Here is a 17,080-nt window from a genome sequence, read left to right on the forward strand (position 1 = left end):
TCGACCGCCGCGGCCGGGATCGAACCGTCTTTCGGGCCGGCAGCCGAGCGCCATAACAACTCAGCCACCGCGGCGGCCCGTACGGTCACTTTGAGACATTATGTTCAGTGCCATCTAGCCTGTTAGTAGCATTGCATGCTTTTCTATGCTGTAGCAACACTACACTCTGGATTGTGTGAACTGAGAAACGGCAGGCCTAGGAAAGATTATATTTTTGCTAAGAACACAGTTAACACCCTGTACCTTTCATTGTTAGAATAATTTTTTGGAGAATGAAAAGTAAAATCCAGGCACTTTAATAAATATGGGTAACAATTTATTTTTGTTGCGTGTTTCTTTGCAATGATGCATGAGACATTAGTATACATGAATCAACTTTTGGTACTCACAAACAATTCCTCAGTACTTTACAACTAAATTTCTTCTCATGCTGTTTTTGTTTTAACAACAATGGCTGCAATGTCAAAGGTCAGTATACGTCACATGAGGCATGAAAAAACTGCAATATAATGACTACTTCGTGATTTGAATTCAGCACAACACCAAAGCGAGCCTGTTTCAAGAACCGGAATGACAATGAATGAAGCAGCAGAGATAATACTGCAGTTTTCAAGCCTCATGTAGCCTATACTAACTTTTTAGGTGACAGCCATCGTTCTGGTGTTGAAACAGTAGCAGCATGACACAAGAAATGCAATCATGAACTATTCATCAGTCATAGTTGGCAGATCCCTATCGGAAAAATAAATATACCGGGCATACTGGAACCCACCATCGAGCATTATAGTGGATTATGGTGATGGGCAACTTGGGCACTGGGCATGGCGGGCATGTCGGGTAGTAGGCGTGTTGGGTATTGGACATGTTGGGTATTGGGCATGTCGGGTACTGGGCATGTTGGGTATTGGGAAGATTGGGTGTTGGGCATGCCGGGTAGTGGGCATGTCGGGTATTGGGCATGCCGGGTAGGGGGCATGTCGGGTAGCAGGCATTATGGGTAGTGGGCATGTCAGGTAATGGGCATATCGGGTAGGCAGTGGGTATGCAGGGTGTTGGGCTTGGTGGAGAAGCCAGTATGCCCATTTTCGTGAATTTTTTCTTGGTAGTGCATAAGTAATGCGCAGTTTATATACAAGATAATGCAATTTGGACTTGACTACGATTCTCTGGAATAATAAGCTGAAAGTATGACTGGCAGCCCACATCAGAATTACGTGTGTATAGTACATGCAGTATGAATGTATCGAGGCAAACAGGCATCATTACCCCATGTTTGCAGTAAGTGCATAAAGTGTCAGGTTGAACGGTAGCTGAGTGTCTATTCTGTTACACCCTCTTTGCCTGGCGGCCAGCGTCAGTTCACTGGTTTGGGTGTTGCTGCAGTTCATTGGTTTGGGTGTCATGAGGTGCTGCAGCACCCCGCACCCTCTTGCCTTGGCGGGCTGCCTCCGTAAAGAAGTTGCGCAGGTGCTTCCGCACAGCAGCCACTCGGTGGTCCTTCGGCAGTTCCGGCACAGGATGTTGATCGACGAAATAAGCCAGGCAATCTGAAAAATTAAGAAAATCCGTTTTACTGAATGCAGTGGAGGGAATGGCCAAAAGGATTTTGGAGCTGGGTTTTTAGCGGGGGAAAATTCAATTTGGAGCATCTACATCATGCTTTGTACAAGAAGCACAAAAGTTTAATACAGGACATTTCAATCAACTTGTAGCATTGCAGCATTGTTTTACAAAAATGACATGCTGCATCAGATTTGAACAGAGCAGCATAGCCGTCGTATTGACCACATCCGCATGCACTTTATAAATTTGCCCAAAATAACAGTGTTAAAAATGCACAAAATTCGGTCCAGTTAAAGCACAAATTTTTTGTGCGAAAGTTGCAGGAAATGTCTTCACTTCAGCCTCTACAATATCAATTTAGCCCGCATGGTTTTCTTTTAAGACGTAAAAGACAGATTTAAAAATTAGTGCGCGCCTGCACTCATTAATCGCTATGTTTTCGGGTGCATGCCGATTGAAGGGTCGGTATGGGAAAGAAAGCAAGGATGAATAAACAGGCCACAGGTTATAGGGTAGTTCAGGATGAGAGCGGCCTACTTCATTGAACCAGAGATTGAACCACACTTGAGGTGACCAGATACTAAATTTTAGTTTGTTTTCTTATGTCAAATGATGCATTAGACATAATACAGAGTTCACCTTGTGCAATTTTTCTAGGACCACTAAATAATTTATAATTTTATTTCCTCTTGATGAACTTATAGTTTCATGAGCCGTATAATGGCTGTGATGCATGGGGAGTGTTTGGTTTGCGTGAGGGAAGAAAAACTACAATATAACTGCTGATAAGTTCTTTGTTGTGATTCCAGTTCTTCAAGCGGATTGGCCTGTGTTGCACTTATTTAAAATTGTGCAACAGGAATTATGTTGCAGTTCTTTTTTGCCTCACATGATCTAAACACTAGACGTGTCACAGTCATTTTTTAGGTGATGAAACTGCAACATCATCAAGAAAAATCAATTGTAAAGTATTTAGCAGTCGTAAGTGAATATATGCGAACGAAGTACTGTAATGTTTAAAAATCATTTCAACGAATACGCATGCAACTGAAATTAGGCGTCTATGGTCCTTTAAGAAGACGATGATGCACAAGGAGTTTGTCTGCACTGTCCCCATATCAAGGCATAGCATAGGTTCCTTGCAGCCATGCTTGTAGCACACCATGGCCACAACTCTCGTGATAAAGCGTTCGTTTGCGCCTGTTGGTCATCATGTCGCTAGGAACACCACGATTCTCCGCTGAGGAATCCGGCATTGCCGTGTGCTTGTAACATACTTCTACGATTCCTCAAGTGTCTGAGACAAAGAAACTGCTTGAGCTTGCTCACACCATAACATTAATTCAAGCTCGCATGGCAAAAGACAAACTAGCGATCAAGCATGCACATGTGCATGTGAGATCACAGGGATCTGGTCATCATACGCTGACCCAAGGAGAATGCCACCCTGCCATCATTAGAAGTAGCTCAATTTAGAATCCTATTTATATGAACCAACAGTAAAAACAAACCAGAAGCTCGGATGCTGACGGCATTGTTACTCCGTGCATAAATGAGGTCTGTGGGGTCAAGCAATCAGCTGGAGCGTGTCCTGAACATTTCATATGGTCCACATTGAACATGCACACAATGACGCTGCACAGAAGCTTGAGAAATCTAGCAGGATCCAACTTTAGCACTGCTCGAGCCTGCTCAAAGCAATTCTTTCTTTGCATGTGCATTCGCCATTTTCACTTGAGACAGTGTTGGCAAGGCCAGAAGCAGACGTGCAGCACACCAAGTACTATCGGGGACAAAAGCGGTATACTCCACGAAGTGGGAGCTGGAGCAATGGAAAACTTCAGCGTAACGCCATCTACAGGCGGCATCTGGGATCCATACAGCCACTGGGAGCCCTTTATTATCTGCAGGCATGTCACTTGACTCGTTTCAATGTTTCGTGCTTCAGTTCACCAAAATGCTGTGCTGCGCCACAGTAGTAGCAATAAAGACACAAAATCAAGAGGGCCATCAGATTGCTACTGCTGTGGCGCCGCTCGGCATTTTGGCGAGCTGAAGCACGAAACATTGAAACGAATCAAAAAACATGCCTGCAGAAAATAAAGGGCTCCTGCTGGCAGTCTGGATCCCAGATGCTGCCTGTAGATGGCATTACGATGCAGTTTTTCATTGCTCCGGCTCCCACTGCATGGAGTATACCACTTTTGTTCCAGATAGTACATATAAATAGAAGGCAGTAAAACGCTAAAAGCAAAACGGGCCAGCGCTGGATTCTGCCGGTCACTTTTCTCATCGCATGTGGGTAAGAAATAACCAGGACGATGTCTCTCTATACAGGTGGTAGTCTCTGCCTCTTCGCACTCTTCACAGCTCTTAATTGCTGGAAAAGCACTTTGGCGCAGCCTAACAACAATTTCATAAGAACCACAAATTTGTAGCAGCATGTAGCAGGTTTAAGACAATGGTGCAGCATCCCGCAACTACTAGTGGAAAAGTTAGTCCAATCTGTAAGTGAATAGAAAAGTAGGGAGTAGCCTCTATTTACTTACTCTTCATCACTTCCACCTTCTCTGGTGTGGCAGGTAGCTTTCTGGCTGCAGTGGCGATGGAGCGGCACTGTTGCCGAGTAAGGCTGCGCTCAGCAGCCTCATTTAATGTCCACAAATGCCGTGCCACCTCAAGGCAACACTTTGCGTCGCTGGTGTTCTTCATTACATATATCCACTTTGCAGCAGACATCCATAGCTCTGGTCCTATTAGCACCTGCACCATTCCATTACATAAAGGTAGCAATAAGCACTGCGAGCACAGTTTAAGACCAAGGTTTGGTTCATGGGGTTTAACGTCCCAAAGCGACTCGGGCTGAGGGACACCATAGTGGAGAGCTCCAAAAATTTCTACCTCCCAGGGTTCTTTAACGTGCACTCACATCGCACAGTACAGCGGCCTCTAGCAGTCTGCCTCGATCAAAATGCGACCGCCGCTGCTAGGATCGAACCCACTTCATTCACATCAGCAGCCCGGCACCATAACCACCGAGTCACCATAGCAATTTCAGACCTAACACAACAGGAAAGATGGACTTGGGCAGAACTTGTGATGCAGGAAACAAGCAATGGTCAATGGTCATAGGTGGTAAAGCAAACTCGAAGAAAGCAAGGAAACTGGGATGAAAAGCATTAGGAAAAGCCTTTGTACCCCAGTGGACGTAATCTGGCTGATGATGAGATCGGATCTGTCAAGAGCACACGTCCCCATTTTGAGCACAGTAGGAAAAGCTTAACAGACATCAATGCACTTCAATTACATGTGACAAGGTGCAGGAATGGCACCCAGATATTTACAGTATAATGGCCTCGAGGGGGAATGTGGTTTCTATTTTTGGTATATCTACGTCTCTATGGCACTGCCCGTCAGATAAATAAAAAGAAAATGGGGTTACAGGAGCTTCACATATTTGCTTAACAAGCAGAGTTTATTGCATGGGTTAAATTGTTTCAGGTCATCATCATCATAAACATCAGCTGACTACTCCCACTGCAGGGCAAAGGCCTCTCCCATGTCTTTCCAATTACCCCGTCCTTTGTCAGCTGCACCCACCCTATGCCTTCAAACTTCCTAATCTCATCCGCCCACATCACCTTCTGCCGCCCCCTCCTACGCTTGCCTTATCTTGGCGTCCACTCCGTTGCCCTTAAGGACGAGCGGTTATCTTGACTTCAGGTTACATGCCCTGCCCAAGCACATTTCTTCCTCTTGATTTCGACTAGGATGTCATTAACATGTGTTCCCTGACCCTCTCTTCCCGCTTCCGGTCTCTTAACATTACACCTAACATTTTCCTTTCCATGGCTCGCTGTGCTGTTGTTGACTTAAGCTGAACACTTTTCGTTAGCCTCCACGTTTCTGCCCCGTAGGTGAGTACCAGTAATATACAGCTTTTGTACACTTTTTTCTTGAGGGATATTGGTACCCTGGTATTCATGATCTGAAAGAACCTGCCATATAGGCTCCACCCCATTCTTATCCTAGTTATTTCCCTCATGATCCGGATCAGCTGCCACTACCTGCCCTAAGTATTCCTTTACCACTTCCAGCACCTCGTTGCCAATTGTCAACTGCTGTTCCCTCGCTACTGTTGAACGATACTTTGGATTTTTGCAAGTTAATTTTTAGACCCACCGTGCTGCTCTGTCTATCTAACTCATTTATCATGATTTGCAGTTCATCTCCTGAGTGACTCAAAAAGGCAATGTCATCAGCGAATCGCAGATTATTTAGGTATTCTCCAATAGCTCTTATCCCCAACTGCGCCCAATTCAGGCTTCGGAATACCTCCTGTAAACATGCGGTGAATACCATCATCGAGATCGCGTCTCCTTGCCTGATGCTCTTACTTATTGGAATTTTATCGACTTTGGTAGCTGTACAGTTCTTTTATATATCTTCCAGTATTTTGACATACGACTCATCTACACCCTGATTCTGCAATGCCTGTATGACTGCTGACGTTTCCACTGAGTCGAATGCTTTCTCATAATCAATGAAGGCTATATACAGGGGTTGGTTATATTCTGCGCATTTCTCTATCATCTGAATGATAGTGTGAATATGATCTATTGTGGAATATCCTTTACGAAAGCCTGCCTGATCATTTGGTTGATTGAAATCTAAGGTTGCCATGACTCTATCAGCGATTACCTTAGTAAATACCTTGTAGGCAACGGACCGTCAGCTGATCGGTATGTAATTTTTCAAGTCCTTGGCATCTCCTTTCTTATGGATTAAGATAATGTTTACGTTCTTCTAAGCTTCTGGTATGGTCGAGGTCATAAGGCAATGCGTATACAAGGTGGCTAGATTTTATAGCAGAATCTTTCCTCAGTCTTTCAGCAGATCTGCTGTTACCTGGTCCTCACCAGCTGCTTTTCCCCTTTGCACTTCTCCTAAGGCTTTCTTTATTTCCTCTTTCATTACTGGCTGGGCGTCCCACTGCTGTGCGCTAGTCTCTATCATTAACTTTCTGATTACATTGGCTACTGTATATATTTGTGTAGAACTCATCGGCTGCTTTAACTATCTTATCCATATTGCTAATGACATTGCCCTCCTTGTCTCTTAAGGCATACATCTGGTTTTTACCTAGGCCTTATTTCCTCTTAACAGCTTTTAGGCTACCTCTGTTATTTTGAGCATGCTCGATTCTCTCCATATTAAACTTCCTTATGTCTGCTACCTTGCGCTTATTTATTAACTTCGATAGCTCTGCTAGTCCTATTCTGTCTGTAGGGTTAGACGCCCTCATGCATTGACATTTCTTAATCAGATCTTTCATCTCCTGAGATAGCTTGCTGGTAGCCTGTTGAACCATCCAACCACATACTTCTACTGTCCACTCTGTAATGATTGCTGTCAGTTTATCGTTCATTGTATCAACAACGGGATCGTCTTCCTCAGTTAAAGCTGATTATCTGTTCAGCAGGGATATCCTGAATTCCTATATTTTCCCTCTTACCGCTAGCTCGTTTATGGACTTCCTCTTCACTAGCTTCTTCCATTCCCTCTTCAAGTCTAAGCTAATTCGGGACCTTACCATTCTGTGGTCGCTACAACGCACCTTTTCGAGGACCTCCACATTCTGCACGATACCAGGGTGAGCACATATTATGAAGTCAATTTCATTTTTAACCTCACCTTCAGGTACTTGTCAAAAAATGAAAAAAAAAATAGGCGGTGGCTTAGCTCTGGTTACACCTGGAGTGACGCGATAGCTATAGCTGGCCGAGAGGAACTTGCTCACGTGACCAACCATGTGATCAGCCATGGCGCTGCGCGCCCAGCAGCTGCTCCGCACGTGACCAACCACGTGACAGTGTGGCGACGCAGCCACAGAGTGCCACAGGGTGGCAGCGACGCCACACTGAAGCCTCGAAATGCTACCGTAATGCAGCTATTGCTACAAAAAAAAACTGCAGTGACGAATACAAGGTTTATGAGCTGCTGCAACCTGAAACGGCATTCCTATTATCATCAGCAATTCTTATTTAAAAGTTTTTTGCATCAGGCTACATAAAGCTATGGAGTAAAAAGAATGCGAGCTTATTCTGTGCACTGTCCTGTTGTTTTTTTCCTTGTCCTCGTCTTTTGCGCTATTTTCGCTTAAGTATGTATCACCAACTCGCCCGTCTTGCCATTGTGTTGGAGCGGAGCTCATTGAGAGAGCCAACATTTTGATGCTGACTCGGCCATTTCTCTAGGGTCAAATGGGTGGGAGCGAGAGAAACTTTTAACCTTCTTTTGACCCACTGCCATCCCCACAGTGAGTGACGTGAGCTAGGGCAAGAACAATGTGTGTTTGGCAGTGGGGTGCAGACCGTATGACGTCACGAAGGCCATGTACGTACACCGAGGAAAGGAGCCTTGGGACTGGTGAATAGGTATTTCCAGGTGTCTCTTGTGTGTCTCAGGATTCTATAAGTTGTAGCTTGAATAGGATGGGTTGGGTATGCTCAAATCTATACGTAACCCAAGTCCTCAGAATGCTCTGCAATTGGAGTGCGCTCTCAAAGTTTCAGGCACCATACTTGAGCTGGTGAACCCTTTGTCCACAATTCTTCCTTTCGCTAATGTGGCTGGTGGTGCAGTAAGCATGAGGGATATTGTAGGCAACACTGTGGTCATTCCGTCAATGTGCGGTTTTTTGGCTGAGGCATGAAGCGCCCAAGGATTGATGATGGTTTGCGACACACCTATTCCCTGCTTACAAAAGAGCGAGTAAGCATTTCACTTGTGAATTTCACATATGGGATGGCGATGTGGACTGCTTTGGCGGCTTGGGTTGTGTTCTGTCATTTCGGTTTGTTGTTGGAAGACTTGTCGGACAATTTTTTTCGCACAGCAATTGAGGCAGAGATTAGTCATGATGTTTCCCTTTTCCAGCTTGCACTCGATGTATGAGAAGCAGATTGTCTTGGCTTTGGAAAGGACAGTAGAGCCCTCAGTTGCTTTGTGGGCTGTACGGTGATTTGAAAAGAAATTTAAGTAGTGCCCATGTGGGTGGGTTTTTTGTGGACAGAAAAAGGCAGCTGAGGTCCTTTTTGCACCACTAGAATGACAATAAACAGGAGGCCGTTTTGAACTTGAGGGCTGGTTAATAGGGTTGAAGTATACCAGAAATTCTTCCAACATGGACTTCAGAATGGTAAAACAATTGTCCATTAATGACAGGAATACCTAAGGTCCATTCATGAATGACTGCAGCGCCTGTTGCTTAATCACTTCCAATGCCAGGTTCGCAGCCGTGACCGTGATCGGCGCTCCAATTGCCGTATCGTAAGTTCGCCTTAAGAATTCTCCTGTAAACTAGAAGTACGCACCACCCAAGCAGAACTCCAGGAGCTGGCATAACTCAGCTATGCTAAGGCAATTTGGTCAACCACCTATCTGCCAAAAAGACCTGCCTCAGCGCAGTATAGTTGTGCACACTGCTGGAGTTTGGGATGGGGTGGCACGTACTTCTCAATTAAAAAATTCTTCAGGCAAACCAGCAACACAGCAATGAAAGCACCATTCACGGTGATGGCTGCAAGCCTGGCATTGGAGCTGATTTAGCAATGAGCACTGCAGTAATTCACCAATGTATCCAAGGTATCCTTCAGCGCATGGATGACTGTTTTACCATCCTGAAGAAGTCCATGGTGGAAGTTTCTGGCGCACTTCAAGCCTGTGAGCCGGCCGTCAAGTTCGCCCTGGAATGTGTGACAAGCAACGGCATTTCTCACCGTGTTAGCGAACTGAAAAGGGCCTCAACTGCCACTTTTTTTAGAAATGCTTACAAACACAAAACAAGCACATACCACAGCCCCCATTGTGTAGTGTTTTCTTGTCCTCGTCTTGTAGTACTGGGTCAATATTTCTAAGCAATGAACCAATGAGCCCAGACAAGAATCCTCATTTCTGCCACTTTCAGGCTCGAGAAAACCTACCCGCACTGGTTGCCGCTTCAATTTCACTTGAAATCACCCTACAGCCCACAAAGCAACCATGGTCTCTCCTCTTGTCAAGCACCAAGACAATCTGCTTCACAAACATCAAGCACAAGCTGGAGCAGGAAAGCATTACGACTGCTCACTGCCACAACGGGTATACAAGAACTTTATCGGACAGCTTGTCCGACAGTTTAACCACAAATCAAAAGAACAGAACTTTGAACAAGCTACAAAAACAAACTGCACCACCATCCTGTATGACAAAGGCACAAATAAAACGGCCTGGCTCCACCTTAACCAGGAAATACTGATGCATCACCAACTTCTGTCAAACACTGGACACTTCACGCATTTGCCGAGAGATTGTGCGAACGAACGAGCACCCAGCACCATCTACTAAATCCCTGAACTTACTGTTCCACCAGCTACATCGGAAAAAGGAAGAATTTTGCACAAAGGCTTTGCCAGCAGATGAATGATGGAAACTGAATGAAAGTACAGTGTAATCGTAGAGCATCATGAGCAATGTAACCATCGCACCGATTGAGCACGCCAGGGCAAAAGACACCTAGAAATATGAATCTGCCCAAAGGCTCTCTTACACCAGCATATGCACATGGCCTTTGCAACAATACATAATCCGCACCCTGTCACCCCGCAAATATGGCCGGTTCTTACACCAGCTCAAATCACTTGTAGAGCCATGGACAAAATTTTGCGGGGTGCCTCAGTGGCATTTTGAAGCTGCCTTTGCACGACTAGGCGGCGCAGTGGCCGCGTCCTATATTCGCCCGCTTGCCTGTCTCAGCTCGTTTCTCATGAGCAGCTGCTTTTGCTTAGCTTGGCAGCGGGCGGCCGCTTTCCCTCGTCCATCGCCATATGGCCACTATACTCGCCGTGCGGCCCGGCGGCTGCAATGGCGGCACGCATTCACAGCGGTGTCTTTTTCCTGTCGCTAATCATTTGAACTTCTGGCCTGTGGTGGAGGACGGCTGTGCGCTATAGCCCGCTGCCTGTAAAAACCACTTTTTGACACCCCTCAACGGCGAGCGTTAGCATGCGTCGTAACCACTTTATAAATAATGTACTGCCATAAAGTGTAAGGAAACGATTCTTAGGCAAGAAATTTATTGCAGCGAAATATAAAACCGAGGACAAAAAGAGAAGAAAGTCCAGGCGGCGCTGAAAAAGACCACTTTCTAATACTATTAAAATCCTCCGTTTGCAGCAACCACGCTTAAGCCCATAGAGAATGTGCGGGGCATTATGAACACCAACCTAATGAAGCCCTATATTGGGAATGCCAACGCGGACTTTTTGTGGGCAGCCATCAAGACTGTGTGGGACAGGCTTCGCGATGATACAGCTGTCATCCGTTCCCTCTATGAGTGTGCCGTGCCGTTAGGCAAGCGCGACTGCTGCACACTCAGGATTCTCCAGGTATTAGAAAGTGGTAGTTTCCAGTGATACCTGGATTGTTTTTGTCTTTTCGTCCTCGGTTCTATATTTCGCTGCAATAAATTTCTTGTCTAAGAATTGTTTTCTTACACTTTATGGCAGTACATTATTTATTAAGTGTTTACGACGCATGCTAACGCTCGCCGTTGAGGGTACTCAAGAAGTGGTTTTGACAGGCAGCAGGCAGTAGCACACAGCCATCCTCCACCTTAGGCCAGACGTTACAAACAACTAGCGAAAGGAAAAAGACAGCACTTGATTTCTCTTAAAAAACGTGGAATAAATGCGACGGCCGCCGTGAATGTACGCCGCCCTCGCAGTCGCTGGGCTGCGCGTGTACAGTGACCACATGGCGGCGAAAAGCGGCCGCCCGCAGCCAAGCTACAAAAAGCAGCTGCTCATGTGAAATGAGCTATCAGACAGTCAAGCAGACTAATATAGGATGCGCATGGGCCTAGTCGTCGGTCAGCGCAGCCTCGACGCAGCCACTGCGCTGCCTGGTTGTGCAAAAGCAGTGTCAAAACGCCGCTCCGGCATCTAGCAAAATTTTGTTCATGACTGTACAGTGGTGATGCCAGTGGTCCAAAAGAAGATTTAAAGCGTCCCCTGCGCCGACCTAGTCAACCCTGAAAAATGCCTCGTCAGCTCTCTCGTGAGACTGGTCACAGCATCTCAGTCTGTTCTAATTTACCCCCAAACCAGGCAGATAACTGCCAAGTTTCGTGCTCCGAAGTTCATCAACAGCTGTTAATTGCCAGAAAAATACCATGTGTTCAACAGAAGCACTCAATAAAAATTTAATTTTATAATTGTTTGCAACACATGTAAGCTTTAAAAACATCAGCAGCCATGGTGGCTATGACATCCGGATGCCGAGCGAAGGACGAGAGGTTGAACCCTGGCCACTGGGGCCACATATCAACAGCGATGAAATGCAAAAGCAACTGTTTTACATCGCCTGTGCAGAACCGTCCCAGGCAGTCTAAATTTATTTCGTGTTCTCAACTACGGCATCTCTCATAGCTCGTGTCACCTTGAGACATTAAGCCCCATGTATCATACCACTAAATAAAGTACTGTCCTACATCACCTGTCCATCCACAGCTTCAAACAGGGCTACAGGCTTCTCAATCATCTCCTTGTGGCCTTCTTCAAGAGGCTGGTCAGCAGTCTCATTTCCATGACTGTCCCCTGCAAAATTGTGCACACTAAGACATGAATTTAAATGACGGCGTATTTGTGGGCGCAAACATTACAAAGATACCGAAGCAGACGGAGGACAAGTGCTATCTTCCTTCCTTCTGCGCCTTTGCACTTTGCACCCACAAATATGTCATGAACAGCCTCCAACTAGCCCAGCTTTCTATTCTGTTGATATATTTAATTACTCATAACTGTTGTCATAGTTCATAGCTCAGGAACACGCTGTTTTAGCAGAGTATGTTCACAAGGACATAGAATGAGAAATAATCCTTATTCCAGAAGGTTCGCAACTAATACACATGCTCCAGGCTGAAGATACTAGACATGCAATGTTCCAAGGTCTGAGACAGATCTACATGTAGATAACTAGGCAATCCATGCAATATCAGTAAGTGAAAACAGAGCAAAGAACCAGTAGTTCTTAATGTTTAAGAGCAAATATACAGAAATACTTTCATGACAACTTAATGCTTAGCATACCATTTATGATATGGTACATTTTCCTTGTCCTAAGCAATCAAGAAGGGTTAGAATGGAAGTCTTGCTTATTTTGCATCATATTCTCCCTGTCTGAATGTCATACCTACAGCAGCTCAACCTTCGAAAGGATTTCTCTAACGGTTTTCTCTTTATATGTATGTGGAGGTAGTGTTGAGTGTTTAGTCACGAAAATTCGATATGCATTGAAAAAGATCTGCTTTATTCTACGTACAGGTAACGTTTCAAAAAATTAGGTCATAAAATATGTTTTGTTCTATTACAGCACCTGCAGAGCAACCATCCTTAAGGCTGCGATTTGACAAGGAAGTATTTGTCTATCACATGGTACAACATGTAGTTATGGGTGATTTTTCCCCTTTACGGCACAGGAAGTACATTCACAGGACATATGCAGTGCTTGAATTTAGACATATGGACACAATATGCATGAAAGGAAGTAATAAATGTAGTTCTGTTCTTCATATTGCTGCAATAAAATCTTTTTTTTTAACAAAATGATTTTAAAATGAAATGACAAAAATAAAAAGCCAAAATATTTATTGCGAGGCAGATTCGAAGCTGCGCACGCCAGATTCACTGTTGCCTTCTCCAAAGTTGTGCCCGAGACCCCTCAGCCACAACACAAGCACGGAGTCTACTCACGACAGGTATTTGAACCAGCGACCTATGTTAGGCGTGTTAACGCTCGATATTCGATCGCTGCCTCAGCGTCGGTTCATTTTTCATATGAAGTAAGAGAAAAGCAATTTCAGCAGCAGGCAACCTCAAAGCATTCAAAAGCATGCTCTATGCGCTCTGCTATGTTCAGCAGCAAGCAATCTCAAGCCATCCAGAACATCTTTCATATGTACTGTCATGTTCAGAAGGAAGCAGCCTCAAAGCACCCAAAATCATGCTTCATACTGCTATGTTTAGCCCCCTCCACATCTCTGTCAAGCGTACCAGGCGCATTACACCACGAGGTGGCGTTACCACCTGCAAGGACAAACGATATGCGAGCAATTTCACCTATGACTGATCTTCTACCCATTACAAACACTTTGCTCTTCACTGCTCTTAAAATGACAGCAAACATAGCTAAGCCAGCTTCCAGATGTGCAGGAAGCTCCATCCCAAAATACAATTAAGAAACATACCTGCGCTACTGGGTGCATCACACATTTCTTTTGGAAGGCCACTGTCTGTAAGGAAGCCATGGTAAGCTGTAATATCACTGTATTTCAAGATAAAGAAGTGAAGAGGCATAAAAGCCTTACCCGCATCCAAACAGGAAGCCATTACAACCTCCGCAATGACCGTGCCTTCTGGTTGAGCTGTAGCTCGTGCAACCTCTTTAAGAAAGTCAGAAATTAACACCATTATAATTTTAATGAGACATGATTGCACGCAATAGAAAAATGTCAAGCGCTTTCACCCCTGTGCATAGACACCAAATATGCTTGAGCATCGCAGACTTCAACACTAGGCCATTGCTGTAACTGCAATGTCTGCAGCCTATCACCACCTGGCGATGAGAGCAAGAAGTGCCAGAAAGAGGGTACAGCGGGTGACCAGACAGCAACATAAGTGTGTTGTTTACTTGATCAGAGGTACACGCTCATTATTCTTTCTTCCTAAAGACATGGAAATGAATGCACTGGTGGCACAGTGTGGTCATTGAGCTGTCTACAGCTGAAAATTTTCCCATTATTAGTCGACAGATACTCAGCAGAAGTAAAAGCATGTGGTAAAGCTGCAATTTGGTGCATATTCTGTCACCACCAGTGATAATCTGTAGTACACTAGTACACTTCACTGCTAGGGATTAATTCTCAAGTACCACGGCTAATCAAAACACAGCCTTTGTTGGTCGCGGCTATGGTTCTATCCTTCTCATTCAGTTTTCTGTTGCCCACGTGCTGCTCTCTGCTCTGGGCACAAAGAAAGGAAAGAGGAAGAGAAGAGTCGAAGACAGAATCACGGTGACTTAAGCTGATTGTTCCAAATGATATCATGTGCCGGCACATTAGTGCGAGGCGAGAGTCTCCGTGCGTGTAGATTGCTTGCTTAGCACCTCCTTAATTTGCAGCCGTGAACAAGGCTGCTGTGTGAAAATCTAAATGTCTTTGTCATCTTGACTACACCTGTTTTGTTCGGCGCTTCTTTACTTTCTCACATGTATTTGCCCGACCAGATGAGACTTCATCAAACCTTAGATTTCATCAAGTGGCCGAGTCTTTGTTGCCGGCGCTGATCACGTACCATAAACCAGTAATCTGCACTTGATGCCGAAAAGCTGAGCCAAGCAAATGCCAATATGCTATTTGTACACATAAAAAAAGCTCACAAATCTTATCCAGAAGAGCACTTGTAAGGCGCTGGTTTAATTCATTGGCTTCGCGCAGTTCATTCCGCAGCCTTTTCAGTTCTTTTTCTTTGCGATGTAAAGCATCTTGTAGCTCCGCTGTTTTTTGCCGAACTTCCTCATTCTGCTGAAACACCATACATTTAGGACTATAGTTATAGCAAACCAATGCAGGCAATCATAAAAAGATGAACTGAAAGGCTTCTCAACTGTTTATAGAAAGCCAGACATGAAAAAAGTGCATGAATGTACACCAGCACATGCGCAGTTGTACATGGCATTCAGATGCCTAAAAAATAAAACCTATCAAAAAGGATGCGAACAGACCTGCATTTCAGCACCAAAGAGCACAATTTATCATTTATGCAGTTGACCACCACCTTTCTCTTGCAAAATGTCTCTGAGCTTGAGACCTGCCTAGTCCATTTTTGCGCACAGGATGATACATCACAATAGCAGTTCAGAAGTATACGCCACAGAGAGCACAGCAAAATTTGCACTTCTACAATTTGGTTCTGAGTGCACTTCCCAGTCTGTCGTCCAATCTGGCCTTTTGAGATTAGTTTCAAGTCTAGAAAATTTCATGGATATCATGCACTGCGGAACTCACAAACCACTTTGCGTGTTTCTTCAGGCATCTCAGCTTTGGTTCCTTCAAAACACATAAGGACACAGCTCTGTACGCTTGCTTAAGGCTGGTAGAACTGGTACATTATACTGACTGTCACCTTTTGAGACTGGGTAAAGCTGTAAATGTACAACTCCGGCCTGACATTACCCTTAACAGCCCTTACTGCTCTGTTACCCGCGTCCGTCTTTGGCTTAACATGTGCTTCTGCCATGGCCAATTCAAGAAAGCCAGCTGCAGACAGCCAAACCAATTGCCTATCAACACAGAGCACCGGTCTCATGGACGACAAACAGGGAAAGATCAGCACAGGCAACAAAGAAGCAAGGCATGGTCAAAGATAACTGCACCTTTAGATTGACATGGGAGAACACAGGGACGACACAAACACTGGTGCGCAAATTATCAACTGAGGTTTATTGCGGTGTGCCCTCGTATATAAGTTTAACATGTTAAAACATAAAAAACACATCTGAACCAGCAACTCAGCAATCGTATCGTCGTCAGAAAGACTTTGCCCCAGCAGATCGGTTTATGTTTGGTATCTCTTGTCTTAGAATTGCTTTTCCTCTTTGGTAAGCAAAACTTATGGGTCACTAACACACATCCCTTCTTTTCCTCATTCCAAGCAGTAGGCTTCGCACAGCTCCCTGGTTGTCTTATCTCTGGATTTCAGCAGAACTGTAGCCTGTTGGAAGTGGGGTTTGCAGCTAGCGCATCTGGCGCAACCTGCCGCCAGATTTCCAGGCGAGTTAATCTGCCGGCAGTTGAGGTTATCCTCTCCGAGTCTTTCATTTTAACATTTGCCCGTCTGGCGCACATATGCTCGGCCGCAAGATAGCGGTATCTTGTAAACCACTCCTTCACAGCACTCGATGAACCTGTTTGTGTGCCTGACGCCACAAGACTCCTCTTCTCTAGGACTGCTGTCTTCATTTACCTTCGCACACATTCCTTTTTGTTTTCTTGGTGCGGAAAAAACTACTTGTACTTCATTAGACGTCTTAGGCATGATACGCTCTATCGCTGAGAGAGCTGATTCAGGAGAAAAGAGTGCATGCATCAGAGAAGGCTTGAAATGCGTAAAAGAAGCAAGCAAGCAAAAGGACTGTAGAGTGGTTCCAAAGAAAACGGTTGATTTCTTTCGTAAGAATGGATTGAAGCTGGTGTCTGACAAGACAGGCTTGTTTTCCATAATAGAAACAGGCGACTATGACACAAAAGCACAAGAAGCCGTCTCTAAAAATTTCACCAGACAAGCAAACCTCACCGAAAGAAGGCTTATTAAGGAATACCAGAACCATGCCGCAAAGCTATGCGAAAAATCTGGGCTAGAAAAACTTGCAAGAGAAGTGAAGAAAGGTAAGAAGCTAACTGTTAGACCATTCTTCACGA

General features: G+C 44.9%; 2 protein-coding genes across 2 annotated transcripts in view; both read right to left on the bottom strand.

Moving 5' to 3' along the window:
* Positions 1-17,080, bottom strand: part of LOC144109795 (uncharacterized) — a 58,504-nt gene that overhangs the window by 11,484 nt on the left and 29,940 nt on the right. The window lies entirely within an intron of this gene.
* On the bottom strand, positions 1,337-4,455 carry LOC144109474 (BEN domain-containing protein 5-like). The gene is made up of 2 exons (XM_077642298.1): positions 4,113-4,455; positions 1,337-1,547 (listed from the first exon to the last, which is right to left on the bottom strand). Exons 1-2 carry the CDS (start codon positions 4,333-4,335, stop codon positions 1,360-1,362), a joined length of 411 nt encoding a protein of 136 aa, XP_077498424.1. The 5' UTR covers positions 4,336-4,455; the 3' UTR covers positions 1,337-1,359.

The sequence above is a fragment of the Amblyomma americanum genome, chromosome 11 (genome assembly GCF_052857255.1).
Source record: "Amblyomma americanum isolate KBUSLIRL-KWMA chromosome 11, ASM5285725v1, whole genome shotgun sequence".
Taxonomy (NCBI): Eukaryota; Metazoa; Arthropoda; class Arachnida; order Ixodida; family Ixodidae; genus Amblyomma; species Amblyomma americanum.